General features: G+C 38.4%; 2 protein-coding genes across 6 annotated transcripts in view; one reads left to right on the forward strand and one right to left on the reverse strand.

Annotated features, from left to right (window-relative positions):
- LOC149799646 (serine/threonine-protein kinase TBK1-like) overlaps positions 1–18538 on the forward strand; it is a 167544-nt gene that overhangs the window by 115184 nt on the left and 33822 nt on the right. For all 5 annotated transcript variants that reach the window (XM_089958989.1, XM_089958990.1, XM_089958988.1 and 2 more), the window contains exons 2-5: positions 13587–13656; positions 14132–14174; positions 14526–14649; positions 16102–16242. In XM_089958989.1, coding sequence (XP_089815115.1) covers positions 14161–14174; positions 14526–14649; positions 16102–16242 — 279 coding nt within the window. In that variant the 5' untranslated portion in view covers positions 13587–13656; positions 14132–14160. The remainder of the gene's footprint in view (positions 1–13586; positions 13657–14131; positions 14175–14525; positions 14650–16101; positions 16243–18538) is intronic.
- LOC149799648 (uncharacterized) lies at positions 7802–8308 on the reverse strand. The gene has a single exon (XM_089958244.1). It carries the CDS (start codon positions 8306–8308, stop codon positions 7802–7804), a length of 507 nt encoding a protein of 168 aa, XP_089814370.1.

Here is an 18538-nt window from a genome sequence, read left to right on the forward strand (position 1 = left end):
TGACACTCCAAATATTAGACCCTCCGAACACCCTGGTCCTTTGACGGCTCTACAGCTGGGTCACCTTAGTCACTCTTGACATTAGACACTCCGGACACTAAACATTAGACATTCCGGCACCTTAAACGCTCCGGACAAACGGACGTTTCTACATTCAGACAACACCGGACACCCCGGATGTTTCTACCCTCAGACAACACCGGACACCCCGGATATTCCTACCCTCAGACAACACCGGACACCCCGGATATTCCATCCCTCAAACACCGGACACCCCGGATATTCCATCCCTCAGACAACACCGGACACCCCGGATATTCCATCCCTCAGAACAGCTGAAAATATACCCGATACAGTGTACTAAACTTGATACAGACATAATAACGTAAGGACGTCATACATGGCAAGTTATAAAGATTATATTATTATGGCAATTACAAAATGTTAAGTTCAATAATAAACCTAACCATGCTCGATAAGACTATAGTAAACAATTCTTTATAAAAAAAAAATGTAGCTTTACATTACCAACATAAATCCTGTACTACGTTGCAACAAGAATAAAAAAATTGCACGCATTATGCTGTATAAAGAAAACTATATAACAAACATGCAAAGGTAAATATGGTAATACACTAGTTATCACTTAAGACCGAAAAATTACCTACCCCTACAGCTGGAGTTGTGCAAATCCTTTAAGCAGGCCGCTTGCTGACAAAACCATTAGTATTGTAAAGACCCTTTACATGCAGTAATGTATTTATACCTTTAGACTTTTCGTTTTGCCGTATCGAAAGCACCTTGCATGTGTGGCATAGGACAAATCGTACTCACGATTTCGAAATACAATAGATCATATATATAATCACCCCCGGGTATCGTTGTACAGCGAAAAGAAACGAAACCCGAGTACATGTATTTAATGAACAACATTTACACCATTCCGTGACAATACCTCCCCCCTAAAAAAAAGGGGCATCACTTTTAGAACAATCACGGAATGTGAACAATGAATCATTATTAAAACTTCCAATTTTCAGACCGAACGAAATGATCTGCTAATTACACCCTACTTAAAAAAATCAGCTCCCACATTTTCTGACCCTCGAATTGCCTCGATTCGGAAACTGTATGGTTGCAAAGACAACGTCCAACGCATCGATTCGGAAACTGTATTGTTGCAAAGACAACGCCCAACGCATCAATCTTGCATTGGTGACCTTTGCTTTATTCAAGTATAAAAGCGGCTGATGGTCCGTTTGCAAGGTAAACTCCCTCCCAAAAAGATACGTATGGAATTTTCCTATTCCCCATACTAAACCTAGGCACTCCTTTTCAGTCACGGAGTACTTTCTAGGGAGCAATTTCCTACTTGCATAAGCAATGGGCAATTTCACCTCCCCTTACTCCTGTAGCAAAACAGCCCCAAGACCCGTATCGGACGCATCAGTCCTCAGTACAAAAGGTTTATCTATTTCCGGCAACTTTAAAATTGGTGCACTTACCAGTTTGTGTTTTAGAGCGTTAAACGCTTTTTCCTGGCATACACCCCATGCAACTTTATTCGGTTGCCCCTTCCTAGTCAAATCCGTTAATGGGCTGGCAATAGCCGAAAAGTTGGGGACGAATTTCCTGTAAAACCCGATTAGACCTAGGAAAGATCTTACTTGTTTTTTTGTCTCTGGTCTAGGGGCATCCCTGATTGCTCCTATTTTATCTGGATGAGGTTGCAACCGGCCTAGTCCACTTACCAGATGTTCCCAACATTCCAGACTGGAATACCCTATGCTACACTTAGTAGACCTAACCGAAAGATTTGCAATGTGAAGTCTAATCGAACAGATCCCGTAATACCTTAACATGTTCATCCCATGTATGCGTGTAAACAAAGATGTCATCTACAAAGCTGTCGACGTTTTCCGTTCCGTTTAACAGTTTGCGCATGAGACGAACGCACGACGCACCGGCATTGACTAAACCGAAAGGCATAACTTTAAATTGTAAAAGTCCTTTGGGAGTCGCGAATGCCGTTAACTCGGACATTATCGGCGATGGGTATCTGCCAATATCCATTGCTTAGATCTAATTTGGAAATGTATTTATGACCTGCCAATTTTGAAAATACACTTTCCATATCTGGCATTGGTTCTGCGTCAAATACGGTGATCTTGTTTAATTGCCGGAAGTCGATGCAAAACCGGTTGGTCCAGTCTTTCTTTCTGACTAACACCACAAGGGACGTGTATGGGGAATTTGAAGGTTCGATCACTCCCTGGTCTAACATTTTCATCACTTCTTCGCTGATTGTCTCCCGTGCATTAAAGGATATCGGATATCCTTTAATCCTGATAGGCTCAGTGGTATTCAATTTGATCTCGTGTCGAATTAGACCCGTACGGCCAGGTCTGTCCGTGAACACATCTGGGTATTTGGACAAAACCTCCATAATCTGTGTACGTTGACCCTCCGATAAATCAGGGCATACATTTATCTGGTCAATACTTTCTTTACCAACTTCCATGGGGTATTCAAGGGGCATTTCTGTGCTGGAGACTTATTCCGCTTCGTCACCAGACCTATCCTCTATCACCGCTACGCATAGTACATTCAAAATCCCTTTATCAATCGTTGGTCCAGGTCTCGCTACGTAGAGTTTAAGCATATTGGCATGAAATGTCTTGGACTTCCCATCCACATCAATGATATAATCCATTTCGCCTTTCACCTGTCTGACTTCATATGGCCCTTTCCATTGGACTAGCAGCTTGTTGTTATTCGTTGGGAGAAGCACCAACACTTGATCGCCTACATCAAACTTTTTACTCCAAGTTCCTCGGTTGTAGTACTTGGCGTACCTACGACTAGATTTCGCGAGTTCGTCTTGCGCCATTCGACAAGTACTTTCTAATCTTTCGCGCAAATCAACTACGTAATGGTATGTGGTCTTAACTTCTTCGTCCGCGACCTCGTCTGACCACAGTTCGCGAAGTATGCGCATAGGACCACGAACTGTCCTACCGTACAATAGTTCAAACGGGGAGAAACCCAAGCTTTCCTGAGGAACCTCACGATACGCGAACAGAAGGGCGTTCAGATATCTATCCCAATCCTTCGGTCTTTCCGCACACATCCTCCGCAACATTTGCTTCAATGTCCCATTGAATTTCTCGACCAATCCATTGCACATAGGATGGTAAGGTGTTGTGCGTAACTGTTTAAGGGACAACAACCTACTAATTTCTGCCATGAGATCTGAGGTGAATTGCGCTCCACAATCCTTAAGAACCTCTTCGGGTACTCCGACCCTGCTGAACATGTCTACGAGCGCTTCGGCTACACGTTCGGTTTCAATTGATGACAAAGCTATGGCTTCAGGATATCTGGTAGCGTAATCTACCAGTGTGAAGATGTATCTGTTTTTCCGATCTGTATGTGGAAATATTGGTCCTACAATGTCGATGGCTACTCTTTTGAACGGAGTATCTATCAAGGGCATCTGACCTAACGGTGTTCTAGTTACCCTGCCCTTAGCGATCGTCTTCTGGCAAACGTCACACGAGCGACAGAACCGCGCTACGTCGCTATTGACGCCAGGCCAATAAAATTCTCTTAATACCCTATCCGTTGTTTTCTTTACGCCTAAATGACCTGCCATACTCGACTCGTGCGAGACCTTTAGTACATGTGACCTGAATTTCTGGGGAACCACTAGATGCAAGAACTTCCTATCCGATGTAGAGTATTCCCGGTACATTAAATCCTTTCGAGTAAGGAATTTAGAGGAATTCCCCCGTTCTTACATTTTCTCACGGTACCCGTTAATGCTTTCTCAGGTTGCACGTAAAGACGCGTCACGTTTTTGCTCATTTTGAAATTCTTCGCGGGATATATCAGTAATGGCTTCCGGTACTTTTAACTTACGCAAAGGTTTATTTTCCTCCTTTACCTGAGCCCTAGTTTGCACTGCTTGGATGATAGGGAATCGGAAATCTGCTATGGTTGGGAGTCTAGAACCCGGTACATTGCCAATCGTAAGTTCATAGATCGGGTTGTCTATGCATAAAGCTTCCACAGTCCCAGTCAGAAAAGGTGCATCTATCATTATCCTTGCAACTGGAACGTGGTCGATTGTCTGGTCAAGCAACATGCAAGGTGATTTAAACCCAAGCAATTGATCATCGCGGACTAGGCTCCGTTTCACGACTACAGTAGTGCATCCCGTGTCTCGTAGAACGGTGACTTCTTGTCCGTTGACAGTGCCGTTTGCGGTCGGCACCCGTGCCTCTGGAAAAATACACGTGCCGATTGATTGGATCACATCGCGCCTGGTCTCTGAACGCACCACCGGTTCACGCACCGCTTCCCGCTTAACTTGCTCGGAAACATTGAGTTTTCCATTTACCGATCTTCTGCCTCTAATGGCTACCGCGACTTTCTGGACTGGTCCCTTCCGCTTAGGACAATAGTGGGAGATATGACCCACTTCCTTGCAAATGAAACGTTGCGTGTCACTCCGCTTCCCCTGGTTACTCCTACCAGATTTATCAGGTTCCCTGGGTTTTCCGTCTTTGACCTGATTCCCACCTTTGTCATCTCGCGTGATGACATTCTGTGAACCTCCCCGAGCTTCGGCAAACAAATCCGCCTGTGTGGCCATTTCATGTATATTTGTGGAAGACCTTTCCTTCAAGAATAAATATAACTCCTTGCCACAAGTTGTTAACAATTGGTCACGAAGCAAAAAATCGATAAGACCCTCAAATGTCCTGACGACTTTACCACATTCCACCCATCGCTGCAAATAATTGCAAGTCCTACTGACGAATTGGGTGAATGTTTCGCCTCTCTCGGGTTTGCTATACTTAAACTTCTTGCGAAACCCTTGCTCGGTTAGTTCATATTTCTTGAGAAGTGCCTCTTTCAACACGAGGTAGATGGGCGAATCGGCCGTGGATAAACGCGAATACACGTCTAACGCTTTACCTTTCAATAACGCGCTAAGATGGAGCGGCCAATCGTCTTTCTTCCATTTTTGTACCGTAGCATACCTCTCAAACCTATTTAGATAACTATCCATATTATCTTTATCGTCTTCAAATGGGGGCAATTTTGGTCCTCTCAGTTTGACACCATGTTCCCTCTTTTTTCGCTTGCAATAGCTCAGAATTTCTTAGATATTCCCTCTGCCGATTTCTATTTTCCATCTCCAAAGTTTCTAACCTTACCTGTTTTTCCCCTTCTAACTTCTCCCTCTCTGCTTCCCTTTCCCATTCTATCCTTTCCCTCTCAGCCTGTTTCTCTAGTTCAATCTTACCCTTCTCTAATTCTATCCTTTCCCTCTCAGCCTGTTTCTCTAATTCTATCATTTCCTTCTTGGTTTCCCTTTTTTCCCATTTCTATTTGTTGTTCCCTTTCAGATTTTTCCTTTTCTAATTCCCTCTTCTTTAGTCTTTGGTCCCTCTTCCGGGCTTGTTCTTCACGAACGAAATTTCTAAGGGACTCCCCTTCATAACCAAACTGTTTCCCCAGTTCTACCAGTTCTTTCATAGAAGACATTTCAAAAGTTTGGTGGTGACCAACCTTAAAGTGCAGTTTTAAACAAAACACGTAATTACCACAAACCGTATTTTCTTTCTCGAAATGCAACACAAATATTAAATAAATACAAAAAATAAATATTATGTATCTACCTAACCTCGGTGCTTTGTCAAGCGCGTCTGAAACACAAAAAGCATACAAAGATAATAAAACAATTTCAGTACTCTGTTATATCCGAAATGATCCCACTTCTGACACCATTTGTAACAAGATAACCGGGTGGGATATTTCGGATTGACAACAGAACACGTTTTGACGACACATATATATATATATATATGGTTTAATGTGGTGATTTATATGAGCAGTAGATTATGGAGATGTGTGCGTATTTATAATCCAAATATTGGATTTATTTAACATAAAACGCACAGATTCAAAGATGGAAATAAAAATACGAATAAATTAGTTCAGTAACACAAAAAACACAGGATAAATGATTCTCAAATGATTCAGTAATGGAAAGATGAATATAGTTCACTCAAATAGTAAACGATGTAAGTTTTTTTACTCATAGTAAAAATGTATTCGCTCAGGTAGCGAAATTATGTTGCTAAACACAAGAACGGATATACCATCTATCTGTCCAGTCCTGAATGATACACTGGGTCTTACTAACCCAAAATTAGCCTACAGCTAATAAAATACATGTATGGAGATACACTCCGTTACCCGTGCACCATATCCGCTCCACAGCTCCTACGAATCAATTTCACAACTGCCACAGACTCCGGACCCTCAGAATACTATGATCACTCGGAACATTAGACCCTCCTGACACTCCAAATATTAGACCCTCCGAACACCCTGGTCCTTTGACGGCTCTACAGCTGGGTCACCTTAGTCACTCTTGACATTAGACACTCCGGACACTAAACATTAGACATTCCGGCACCTTAAACGCTCCGGACAAACGGACGTTTCTACCCTCAGACAACACCGGACACCCCGAATGTTTCTACCCTCAGACAACACCGGACACCCCGGATATTCCTACCCTCAGACAACACCGGGCACTCCGGATATTCCATCCCTCAGACAACACCGGGCACCCTGGATATTCCTACCCTCAGACAACACCGGGCACCCCGGATATTCCTACCCTCAGACAACACCGGGCACCCCGGATATTCCTACCCTCAGACAACACCGGACACCCCGGATATTCCTACCCTCAGACAACACCGGACACCCGGATATTCCATCCCTCAGACAACACCGGACACCCGGATATTCCATCCCTCAGACAACACCGGACACCCGGATATTCCATCCCTCAGACAACACCGGACACCCCGGATATTCCATCCCTCAGACAACACCGGACACCCCGGATATTCCATCCCTCAGACAACACTGGGCACCCCAGATATTCCTACCCTCAGAACAGCTGAAAATATACCCGATACAGTGTACTAAACTTGATACAGACATAATAACGTAAGGACGTCATACATGGCAAGTTATAAAGATTATATTATTATGGCAATTACAAAATGGTAAGTTCAATAGTAAACCTAACCATGCTCGATAAGACTATAGTAAACAATTCTTTATAAAAAAAAAATGTAGCTTTACATTACCAACATAAATCCTGTACTACGCTGCAACAAGAATAAAAAAATTGCACGCATTATGCTGTATAAAGAAAACTATATAACAAACATGCAAAGGTAAATATGGTAATACACTAGTTATCACTTAAGACCGAAAAATTACCTACCCCTACAGCTGGAGTTGTGCAAATCCTTTAAGCAGGCCGCTTGCTGACAAAACCATTAGTATTGTAAAGACCCTTTACATGCAGTAATGTATTTATACCTTTAGACTTTTCGTTTTGCCGTATCGAAAGCACCTTGCATGTGTGGCATAGGACAAATCGTACTCACGATTTCGAAATACAATAGATCATATATATAATCACCCCCGGGTATCGTTGTACAGCGAAAAGAAACGAAACCCGAGTACATGTATTTAATGAACAACATTTACACCATTCCGTGACACGGATTTCGTAATACAGACTATCAGCGTCAACTTCATCGTTGATGAGTAAGATTCGCACTAGCAATATGAATTTCGTCGTTATTTGCATGATTTATAAAAAAAAAAGTCAAATCATGTGAAAACTCGGAACTTGAGTTAATTTCGCGCAGCTGCTGAAATCTGCGCTCAATTTTCGCATGTAGACGATTGACAATCTCTATGTGCTCGCCTGAGTTTCTTCGGGCCAAGTTAGTCCTACATCGTCCGCCTTTTCTCCAGGCATTCGAAGTTTCTTTCGAACACGACGCTCTGTACTTAAATCATTGTCCTTACAAAATTTGGCAGCAGTTGTCTGGGCCTTCGTAGTTAGATTGTCTCGTTCTTCGTTGAAGGATATACTTTGAGCATTTATCTTAGTTGCGCAACCATCCATTCTGAGATCTTTCGTTTGTAGATGCCTCTGCGTTTTGTCTATCTCCTCCAGTATGGCGTTCCAAAAATAAATATATGATATGAAGGAGTATGACAATAATGCAGTGAGTATTGATTCTGCACCACCTCTGGTTTGAAATGTTCCTGATTCGCCATCTCTTAGCTTCTCCAGTGAATCAACAGTTTTATCAAGATGTGAAGCCACAACCTCCACAATATCAAGTTTTACACTCCAGCAAGTTTCTCCTATCCGTTTTACATTTTTTGGAACATGTTCTGAAGAATGTCCCATAGATGTGTGGAAAAAGAGAAAAACATTAAATTTTTCGATAGTGCCCAAAAAATGTTACTGCATTTGCATTCAAAGCAGTCGCGTGAATGCCTGCTAAATTCAAGCTATGGTTTCTGCATGGAATAAAGATAGCTAATGGTTTAACTGCAAAATTCACTATTTAACTCCAGTGTATATCCCAGCCATATTCGCACCATTGTCATAACCTAGGCCTCTGCAGTCTAACAAATTTAGACCATCATCTTGGAGCTTTGTCAGAATTTGATCCGTTACAGCTTCAGCTATCTTTGTATCAAAAAGAAAGAAATGTATAAAGACTCTTTGATCTCTACTTCTCTTTCATTTAAGTTTATATAAAGAAGTATCTGACACATTTGGTCGACATGTGAAAGATCGGAGTACAATCAAACATGATAGTAAAGTATATAGCTTTTTCGCAGAATCAAGAATGGTGGCCTGAATACAATTTCTATGAAGTCCAATAAATTCATTCTGCATATTAGGTGAAAGGATACAGCTAACGTCCCAAGCTTAAACGTGGTGAGATGCTCTCTTATAACAGGATCTTATTTTCCTAGCAGGTTCATCAATTCAAGAAAATCACCTTAATTAGCGTCACTTCCCAAAGATGGTGTTTCCATGTGTCCATTAAACGGGATGTTTTATTTAGCCAAGAATGTGATGCCATCCAAAATTGTTTCTGAGAATATCTCTCCACTTGCAGTTTCTCCAAACATTTGCTTCTGGACGTGTTGATCAGTAATAGCACCAACCTACAGTCTCATTGCCATATCTTTCCAGTTGTTGAAGAAAGTCATATGATGCCGGCTTATCTCATGTTCTCCAACTTTGAAACTGAGTTTTCTCCTAGCACTGAAGCCTTGGAATTTGCCAAATCGACTCTGATTTGAATTACAAAGTCGACAACAAAAGCAGTAGAGCGCTCCCTTTAAGAAGTACGACATCCAAGACCTCAAAATATTCTTTACATTTCATAGCGTTTTGAAGAACCAATCTTTTGACAATGATCTGGTCTGACGTTCACCTTCACCAAACTCGCGTTTAACTATGGCAGACGGTCCATCCTTATTCTGGAGAGTTTTAGAGCGTTTCAAAACGATTTCAGTTCTACGTTCATCGGTTACAGTTTCGGGTCAATGGTCAGCATCACCGAAAACAACCAAACTGGAATTGGCAGAGTCCTGATTTCCATTTATTTCTTCATTTTAATACTGCTGTGTAACTTGCTCATATTAGAGTGCAGACAGTGTACTGTAAACGTCATTGACCTGGCTGTGGCACCGTCAGCTGAGCCATCATTTGGTAATGTTTCTTTCCGACTTCGCTTACCTTCAGCTTCATTGGCATTGATAATATTGCCATCACAAATTTCATCATTGTTGTCAACTAAATACTCCGGGTCCGGCGTTGCTGATGTTGTTGCTTGAACCTGAACAGCCAGAACTGGATCAGCATTAAATGCAGCTCAGCAATGTCAGGCTGATTGTCAGCAGCTTCAGTTGCAGGCGTATTCGAACAAAGAATCGACGAATAACTGCAGCACCATCTGCCTCCGCAATTTTGTGATTTTCTGTGCGCTTTCGATATTCTGCCTCGATTATCTTATGCCGCTTGTTCATGTTGTGACTGTTGTAGTACGGTAAATGTCGTAGATTGAAAAGTTAGTATCCGATTAATCCGATTAGATTATTTTCGTAAATAACTAGTACAGGTAAAAAGATTTTTATTGTTAATAATAACTGCATCCGATATTTTCCAAATCTCTCAGAAGCCATACTTGTCATTGTTCCAATAAGCTGTTGTATTTGACTAAAGTAAACAGGACTGTCGAATTTGCTTTTAGCACTAACGTACAAATGTATGTCGAATTTGCTTTAGCATTAAAACCGCCCCAGCATATTAGTAACTTGATCTCTGTATAAACACAGCTCACTGAAGTCAATCCGTCGAGGGCCACACCAGTACCGCCACAGGGCGGCTGCACCATCAACAAATTTTCAAACTATTATCATTCTTTAACCCCTTTCTCTCTGTTTTCCCCTTTCTTTTCCTCTTTCCTTGTTCCCCTTATTTTGCCGCCCCTTCCGAAGTGCCGCCCGGGGCGATTTTCCCCCAACGCCCCCTATTCATTTAGAAGGTCAAGTCTCTTTGTGACCTGTTCTCAGTGAATTATGTAATGTTTTTCTGGTACACTTTCGTGATGAGATCCATTGGGATCAAATAACTTGAACAAACAGTCGCTTCAGCATGTAAACACTTATCCATTAGCTAATACTGCTTCAGTCTCGACTGTTTCTGTAGTCATTTGTGGTATTAAATGCCTCAGTAAATTCTAAGCTTTTGCATATTGGATTTGTTTTTTCTATAAGTAACAACATATGCTGCTTCTCTCAGTTTTCGTTCGACATCCTGGTCCTATTCGCATTTCAATCCAATTACCAAAACGTTTCATCTTCCACGTAGGCCATACGTGTTTTCTTTATTAGTGTAAACTTAGTCTTTTTTAGCGTCTGAAGAGGAAATAAAAAGTCTGTTGTTTACCTAATGACATTTAAAGAGTAACATGAAGTCCCAAAAGTTTACGTTTTAAATATATAAGTTAAAATATATTGCATACAAGCCTGATTTCATCATTTGAATGACACAATGCTCTACTTCAGCTATTGAGTATTGCTCAAATTCAGTATAACCTGATGGACGTTGAATAGTTACATTCGTAAATATCAAATAAATATATATATGTGCTTTTTCGTCTATAAAATGTCTAACAACACTCTTTATATTTGTATCTAATATCTGTCCCACCAAGTGTATGCACTTCATTCGCAGTTGAAACTACATCTAAGTTCACACTTAAAATAATGCCACTCGGATACTTCTCATTCAGGTAAAGGTGAAACGGTATACAGCTCAGGACTAGATTCGTTTTTGCATTCTATCATTTTGCTTTAATCAATTTCCTTTACAGCTAATTGCTTTGTTACGCTCAGTACTATTGCTATTCTTTCCCGTGTTTAATTTAGATGTCAAAATCTCTATCTTGCCGTTTAGTTGGCTTTTAGTCGCATCACTGCTAGATCTCCTGCGAAGGACATTTCTTTTATTCATGCTTAGAATGCACATGTTAACGTTTGCTCCTAATCAAGTAAATATTTTCTGATTCATTTTATCCCTTTGTCTATTTTATTAATTTGTTTTGTTCCTTACCGATATTATTGCTTTCCTACAACATTACTCCGTCATATTTTAGATTATTCAATCTCCGTACGTAATTTTTTTTAAAACTCGGCGAACGGAACTTTTTATTTTTGATGTCATCACTCAAAATGTGCAACATATAAATCGTTCGTAACAATTCTTCACGTGAAGTAATGTCGCCGTGAAAAATATTTATAACTGTAAAGGACTTTTGCAAGTTAAACAATAACTATCAAAATAATGGTAACTGTTACTGACCTGATCGTGGAAAATTTTCAATATGGGTTTTTTCAAAATCCAAGGAACTGTACCTACTTCAGTAAATATTTGAATCGTCGCTAACACATAAATCCAAACAACATAGCATTTCAGATGGTTATGAGTACTTTTTAATTGTTTTTGGAGTGATTTTAATTTTTGAGTTGTATTTAAACATTCGATATTATTGTAGATTTAGTTGCGACAGTTTGTAGTCATTCCGTCTTTGACATTTGATATGTGCATATTAGGAACAGAAACAATCCTTGTTTGAGTTTTATCATTGATTTAGTGGAGGAGATTGTTTATGAGTTAATCTGAAATATTGTAATACCCATCAACCAAATATATATTTGCCAAGTTTAATTTCAATATCTCTGAAGTTATCAATAAATTTGTATCCACCTAAAGTGAAAGATATTCTGATTTTTAATTTTTCCGGATGATATAATAATTATTTTGAATTCAATTTATTGTGTTTTAATTATGTGGCAATTGTTGTGATTGGGTTTTTTAGGGTTTTATGCTTGCTTTAAAATATAACATTATAAATATTTTCAATAAAAATATGAATAGTCAGTTCAGTAGTTGTTTGTATCACTGCTGTAACTCTTTAAACCAATTTGAAAGAAGTTTAAATGTCTTCATGATTGCATCAAAATATATCGGGTTTTAGTTACGATTCTTCGCCTTCCAAATCTCCTATACCAGCCATTTACATTGTATTTGTTTTGTCTTAACTCTATCGATATGTTGTTTGAATCATCTTTATATTTTTGAAAGTTCTCTCTTTTCCTTCGTCGATAATACATATATTTGTTCTCATGTAAGGGGATTTCCGACATTGCAATCGACTTATCATGTGTTCTTATGCGCAAGAGTTTGTTTTATACTGTGAGGTTTCAACATATTTTCTTTGTTTCGCACGATTTCATGATCAATGCAAATTAGCATCACGTACATGTTTGAATCCCTTCCTAGTCCGGTGTCTTGTTGTCTCCACATTCTAGAAACTCGTTATCTATCAAGACGTCCAAGGTTAGATGTTCATTGACACATTTATGCATGTAGTGATGTATTTGTATGGTTTTAAATGGGTGGATGATTCATCAAATCCTTCCTATTTCACAAGTACAGACTTTTATCTTTCATTCCTCTGGTTTTCAAGATATTTCAACTTTATTTATGGACCGCTCCGGTGGCCTAGTGGTTAGAGCGTCCGCCTCGGATGCGGAAAGTGACGGGTTCGAACCCCGGCGGAGTCATACCAAAGACTAATAAAAATGGTACTAGCAGCTGCCTCCCTAGGCGCTCAGCCTAAAGAGGTTCGTGTTAGGACTGTTCGGCCTGGGGTTATAATAATGTAACGGCAGAATGTCCCAGTGCTAGACATCACTTTAAACTACGACACTGCAGACATGGAGCTATATGACTGACTAATTGTTGAAGCTACGTTAAAACACACACACACACACACACACACACACACACACACACAACTTTATTTATGTCATCATACTTGTCGTATAAAACGAAATCTTGTTTGTAATGCACGCTCTCAATAACCTCGGTAATTAAGTATCCAAGGTTGTAAACTACAGATCACCTAGCATTACTAGGCTTATCTTAGATATTATCTGAGTAAAGTTAAGAAGCTACCCTTTTGAAAATATTTTTTATTTTTGTATTTCGTAATTCTGACTGTTACCTATATGTTGAATGAAATGATGGAAAGGTATAAGTTTTATAGAAACAAATGTATTGGGTCATACGTATATGTTTTCTTCTTTGTGCTCTTCAGCCTGCCAACTGATGTCTATTGATCCCTACTGATATGTGATGAGTGTCATTATATCCGTACAACAGCTTTGGTAAGTCATCGAACCATTTTTGGGTTTTATTCTACTTTTGAAATGCGTAACTATTCTCAGCGAAATGCTTTCACACTATAGTCTTCAGAGCTCTGTTATATATTTCCACTACAGCTGCTTTTTGCCTGAGTAAGTTACAAAGAACCAAATGTTTACTTACCCAATACATCCATATATGTGTCGTTGTAAAATTATTTTCCTTTATGGAAATGCATCTTTTCACGTTTTCTTTCTGTTAAGATTCCTCTAAAAGAATCGTCTGTGTAATTCCTGTTTTTGTTTAAAATAGAAACAAAATACTTGCAATAAATTGTGTACTCTGGAGACACATTCATAATACGTCAAACCTAATTATTTTACGACACAAAATTTCTCCAGAAACAAAGATTTAAATTAGAAAGAGTGGGAGCAAAATAACAAGATATGACTTTGTATGATTTCTTGATGAACGTCGATTTGTGCATTCTTGTTTCAGATATATCTCAGGATCATGGTCAGGACGGAATGGCTATAAATAGGTAAAAAAATATTCAAAACAGTGTTCTCCACTAAACTTTATTTATATGTTTTTGATTGTCTGTCTGTTACTTTGTCCATTTTTGTGTTCCTCGTTTTGTCTTGCGCAAAACGTGTTTTGGTTTATAACCAACTTCATGCTTTTAGATTGCTGTCTAAAAAACGTATGCTATACACGGTTTAATAGTCGGTGGTGGCGACAGTGACGTCAGCAAACGTGCACGTGGTATGTTTAAATAGATGTATCTTCTGGCGAACTTTACTGTCTTTTTGTCGTTTCCGCTTATTCGTGCTCTATTCTACGCCGATTCTGAAAATAGAAAAGCCGTATTTATACCAAACTGTTGTTTTAGGTCCTCGACAGGGACTTTATATTGTAGGACTGGCATTTTGAAGCAGTCAATGACATTCATCTGGAACACAGCAGATTCCATCGGAAAGGGTTCATTTGCAGAGGTATTCTTTGGAAGACACAAGGTAAATTAATGTTCAAAATTAGAAATTTGTTTCTGTTTTGTTTATTTTGCTTCTTTCGGCCGAAGGAAATAGTGTCATTTGACTGATACATATATGATGTTAATCTCTTTGAGAGATCATTGCTCTAATCTACATATACCTCAGCATTTAGTAACAATTTTGCAAAATGGGATAACAAAGAGTTTCATTTACAATTAACATTCTAATTTATTTAATCATTTTCAATTAATTCTGGCATTACAGCATGATTCGAAACGGCTCCAAAATATCTTAAAATTGCATTTGTTAATTTGTAATAAGGTATCTGGTCGCCTTGTGATGAGACAAAGATCACGGGTACCACGTACCACGGATATACAGTCATATTACTCAAAGTGGGTTACCACCCTACGATAGGATAATCCTACTGCCATAAAGTATTAGAATTTGATAACCGCATCACACAAGTTTAGACTACATTTTCTGTGATTTCTTGTCTTCACTTGCTTTACTGAAGAATGGAAAAACTTGCTTAGGTCATAATATACCTATTATGTCACGATGAAGCGCATTTGAACCGCTATAAATAGTTTGTTTTTTTTCTTCAAATTTCTATATATTTGACTTTAACAGTGTAGAGAGTAAGCGTTACACGTAATACATATTTATTTGAAACTTTTAGCAGTTTTGTAATATTACTGTTTTATGTCTGATGTTTTGCTAATTGGAAATCTGTATGAACCAAGGCGATTTGTACCCATATCTCTATCGTATAAGATATATGTCTATGTAAATAATTACATTACAATGTCTTTTACCATCTTTCTCTCTCTCTCTCTCTCTCTCTCTCTCTCTCTCTCTCTCTCACGCTCATGCACACAAAGAGACACACACACATACATACATATATCTATATCTATATATATATATATATATATATATATATATATATATATATATATATATATATATATATGTGTGTGTGTGTGTGTGTGTGTTGTCATGTAAACAGCAAAGTTATATGTTGAACAATGTTAAGTGGGTTCAGTGTTACATCACAAAGTAGCCTCTATTCATACCTGCAGCTCAAATACTTTTACTGGAAGTAGTACAATTCTATCCATGAACATACGCGAAAGGAGGACACAGGTCAATAATAATTTTAAATAGTTCAAAAACAGTCACAAAGTACGACACACATTTGAAGGCCATCATATTTTGTGCTTGATAGTGTTTTTATTTTTATAAAGAAAAATATACCCTCAACACTTCCCCAATCCGCCACCCACTCAAATAGACTAATTAATTTCCAATGCTTTTGCTGGACTTCACGGTGACCAAAATGCATTTATAACATTCCTCACTTATATCACAGAGCGATAAACGTATGTTCGTATCCTTGCAGAGTCACTCTCATTCTGTTATGTGCGAGATATTAATATAGTTTATATATTTATTGAACTGTTCTCCCAGGTCACGGGTATGGTCGTAGCAATCAAGGAATTTCATACCAGTGATTTTCAGCATTGGATCTTAGCAAGTCAGAGAGAAGTGGCGGCCTTAACAGAGCTGAAGCATAGAAATATTGTGCAGCTTCTTGGTTTTGAGGTTGAGGTACAAGCCACCCCTAGAACCTTCTTTTTCTTTTCCTGTCTCCACTTGCACTGAAATACAGATTATAAAATTATTGGAAGAATAGAATACATCGAGAGTTCTAGTGCAGGTGACCAAATGTTACCTTTAAGTCTAGAAAATCGAATTAGATAGTAAACAATAATAAAATAACAAAGTCTTTTAAGTGCGCTTCGAAGATAGTTGACACAATATGCGTATTCAGATGAATCATTTACCACTGAAAATTTAAAGGTCACATGGATAGGTTTATATAAAGAAATTAGATTTTGAATAATTAATCAGATCACACCTCCTTCCTGACGTCCATTCGAAAGAATACGGGGTACATAATGTAGGCATTGACACTGTTTCCGGTTACAGGGCATATGAAACTGTAGGTATATCCGCTATACCTACAGCTGAAATAATAATGGAGCTCATTTGGTGGTTACATTCTACCGTTGAAGTGATCCCGGTTATTACCCCCCCCCCCCCAAAAAAAAAAAAAACTACCGCAACAGCCCTCTCAGTTCACAGTAGGAAAAAACAATTAATCATATCTTTACGAGGAGGCTGGCTTATGAGAGAAAGGGAGAGAGAGAGAGAGAGTCTAAATACGTCTTCCAACAAAAATATAATTTGTAGGAATAAATATACTCCATTTAAATCGAATCATAAAGAAAATGCACGTAAATTTACTTAAAACAGACATAAATGAATATAGATTTTACGACCACAACATTCAAGAGCTTTGTTCATTTTACAGTTACGTTAAACCACATTCGAAGAGGATCATCTATTTGAAAAATTCTACAATATAGCCATGTTAAAAGTCAATTATTCCTAACTAACAAGCTTAAGAAACAATTACACTCAAGAAGGAGAACAAACTGAGTATTGCTTATGTTTATTACTATAAAAAATGTCTAATTGTACTAATAGTGGCGAAATGAATTATACCATCGAACATTTAATCGACATTTAAGATACTAAATTTGGACGGGGAGCAGTTGAAGTGTAAGACGGATGTTTGACAGAATGGATATTTTCCATCGCATACAGATAAATATCAATTGCTTAGAGAAAGCTCATACATGGATTTGCCAGAAGATGGTAAGAATGCGATGGCTTGTATTCTGTCAGAAAGTACACAAATAAGTGTTTCCTTTATGCTGTGGAACCTGTTTTAAAATGCTCTCAAAAACGTTATGTAAAGTTATGGTCATTACCTTGATATACATCTGGTAAAAATAGAGGGCACTGGGAAATTTGAACCTAATTGTGATATATCTGCAGATGTTAATGAAGCAGTTCAGGCATGTTATATCAAACCTGTTGAAGTAAATGAAATAGAAAGACAAAACTATGTTGGCATATTAAACATATTCCAGCATTGTACTACAAATGAATATAAGGATAGAATACAGCACTATGGCAGAATTAAAGATTATCAAGAACGTAAGTCATAAACAGAATAGACTGACAAAAATACTTGAATTATTTTAAAGAGCACTATCGTTCAATCTGTTATCATGTGTATACATTTATTTTTCTTAGGATAAATAAATCGTGGTACTGCAAACTGTCACCGGGAATAAAAACCTTGGGAATCGTTTACATTTGCCAGACCTACTATACTTTATAGTCACCGATATTTTTTTCTGTTGATGAGCTGTTAAAATTTCGAGTTTATTTTCTCCACTCTTTTTGAACAGTATCACAACACACTTGAACTCATCAGTGTAAGATTTATTAAAATTAGTTTGGCTTCTAAGTCGATAAATATTTGTTTAGCCATGTAGTAGAAAAAGAACGCCATTTATGTTCTTCTCATTTACCAATTGAACAAATGATTCAGTGAATGTAGCATGTGTTTTGCCTACTCCTAATCGCAGTTTTCTTCAAGTTGTCATTCGTAATGAATGTGTTTAATACTACTTGTTCTAACAAATATGATAATCAAAACTGTTTGTATATAGTCAAGTTTTTGTAGTCATTCAGTTTGAAAAGATAGTCGTTTCCGTTGGATATGGTGATTTCTTTCGTAAGTATTTCTATCCAAATTATTTACCATCTGTTAGCGTCGTTTTTAACCCTTGTATCAAACGACGCGAGCTACTTGATGGTATAATTAACATATACAAAGAGCTCTTACATGATATGATTAAAATGTATCACGAGCTACTAAATGATATAATATATACGGTCTTAGATTTGGAACTGCTACGAAAACGTCAGCTGCTTTCAAATAAAATATTCTGGGTTATGAACACACTAGTACTCGTATTTACATTGT

The sequence above is a fragment of the Sinohyriopsis cumingii genome, chromosome 5 (assembly GCF_028554795.1).
Source record: "Sinohyriopsis cumingii isolate HCF-2022 chromosome 5, ASM2855479v2, whole genome shotgun sequence".
Lineage (NCBI taxonomy): Eukaryota > Metazoa > Mollusca > Bivalvia > Unionida > Unionidae > Sinohyriopsis > Sinohyriopsis cumingii.

Excerpts from the sequence above, each read along its gene's own strand:
- LOC149799648 (XM_089958244.1), bottom strand. The coding sequence starts at position 8,308 with ATGGGACATTCTTCAGAACATGTTCCAAAAAATGTAAAACGGATAGGA.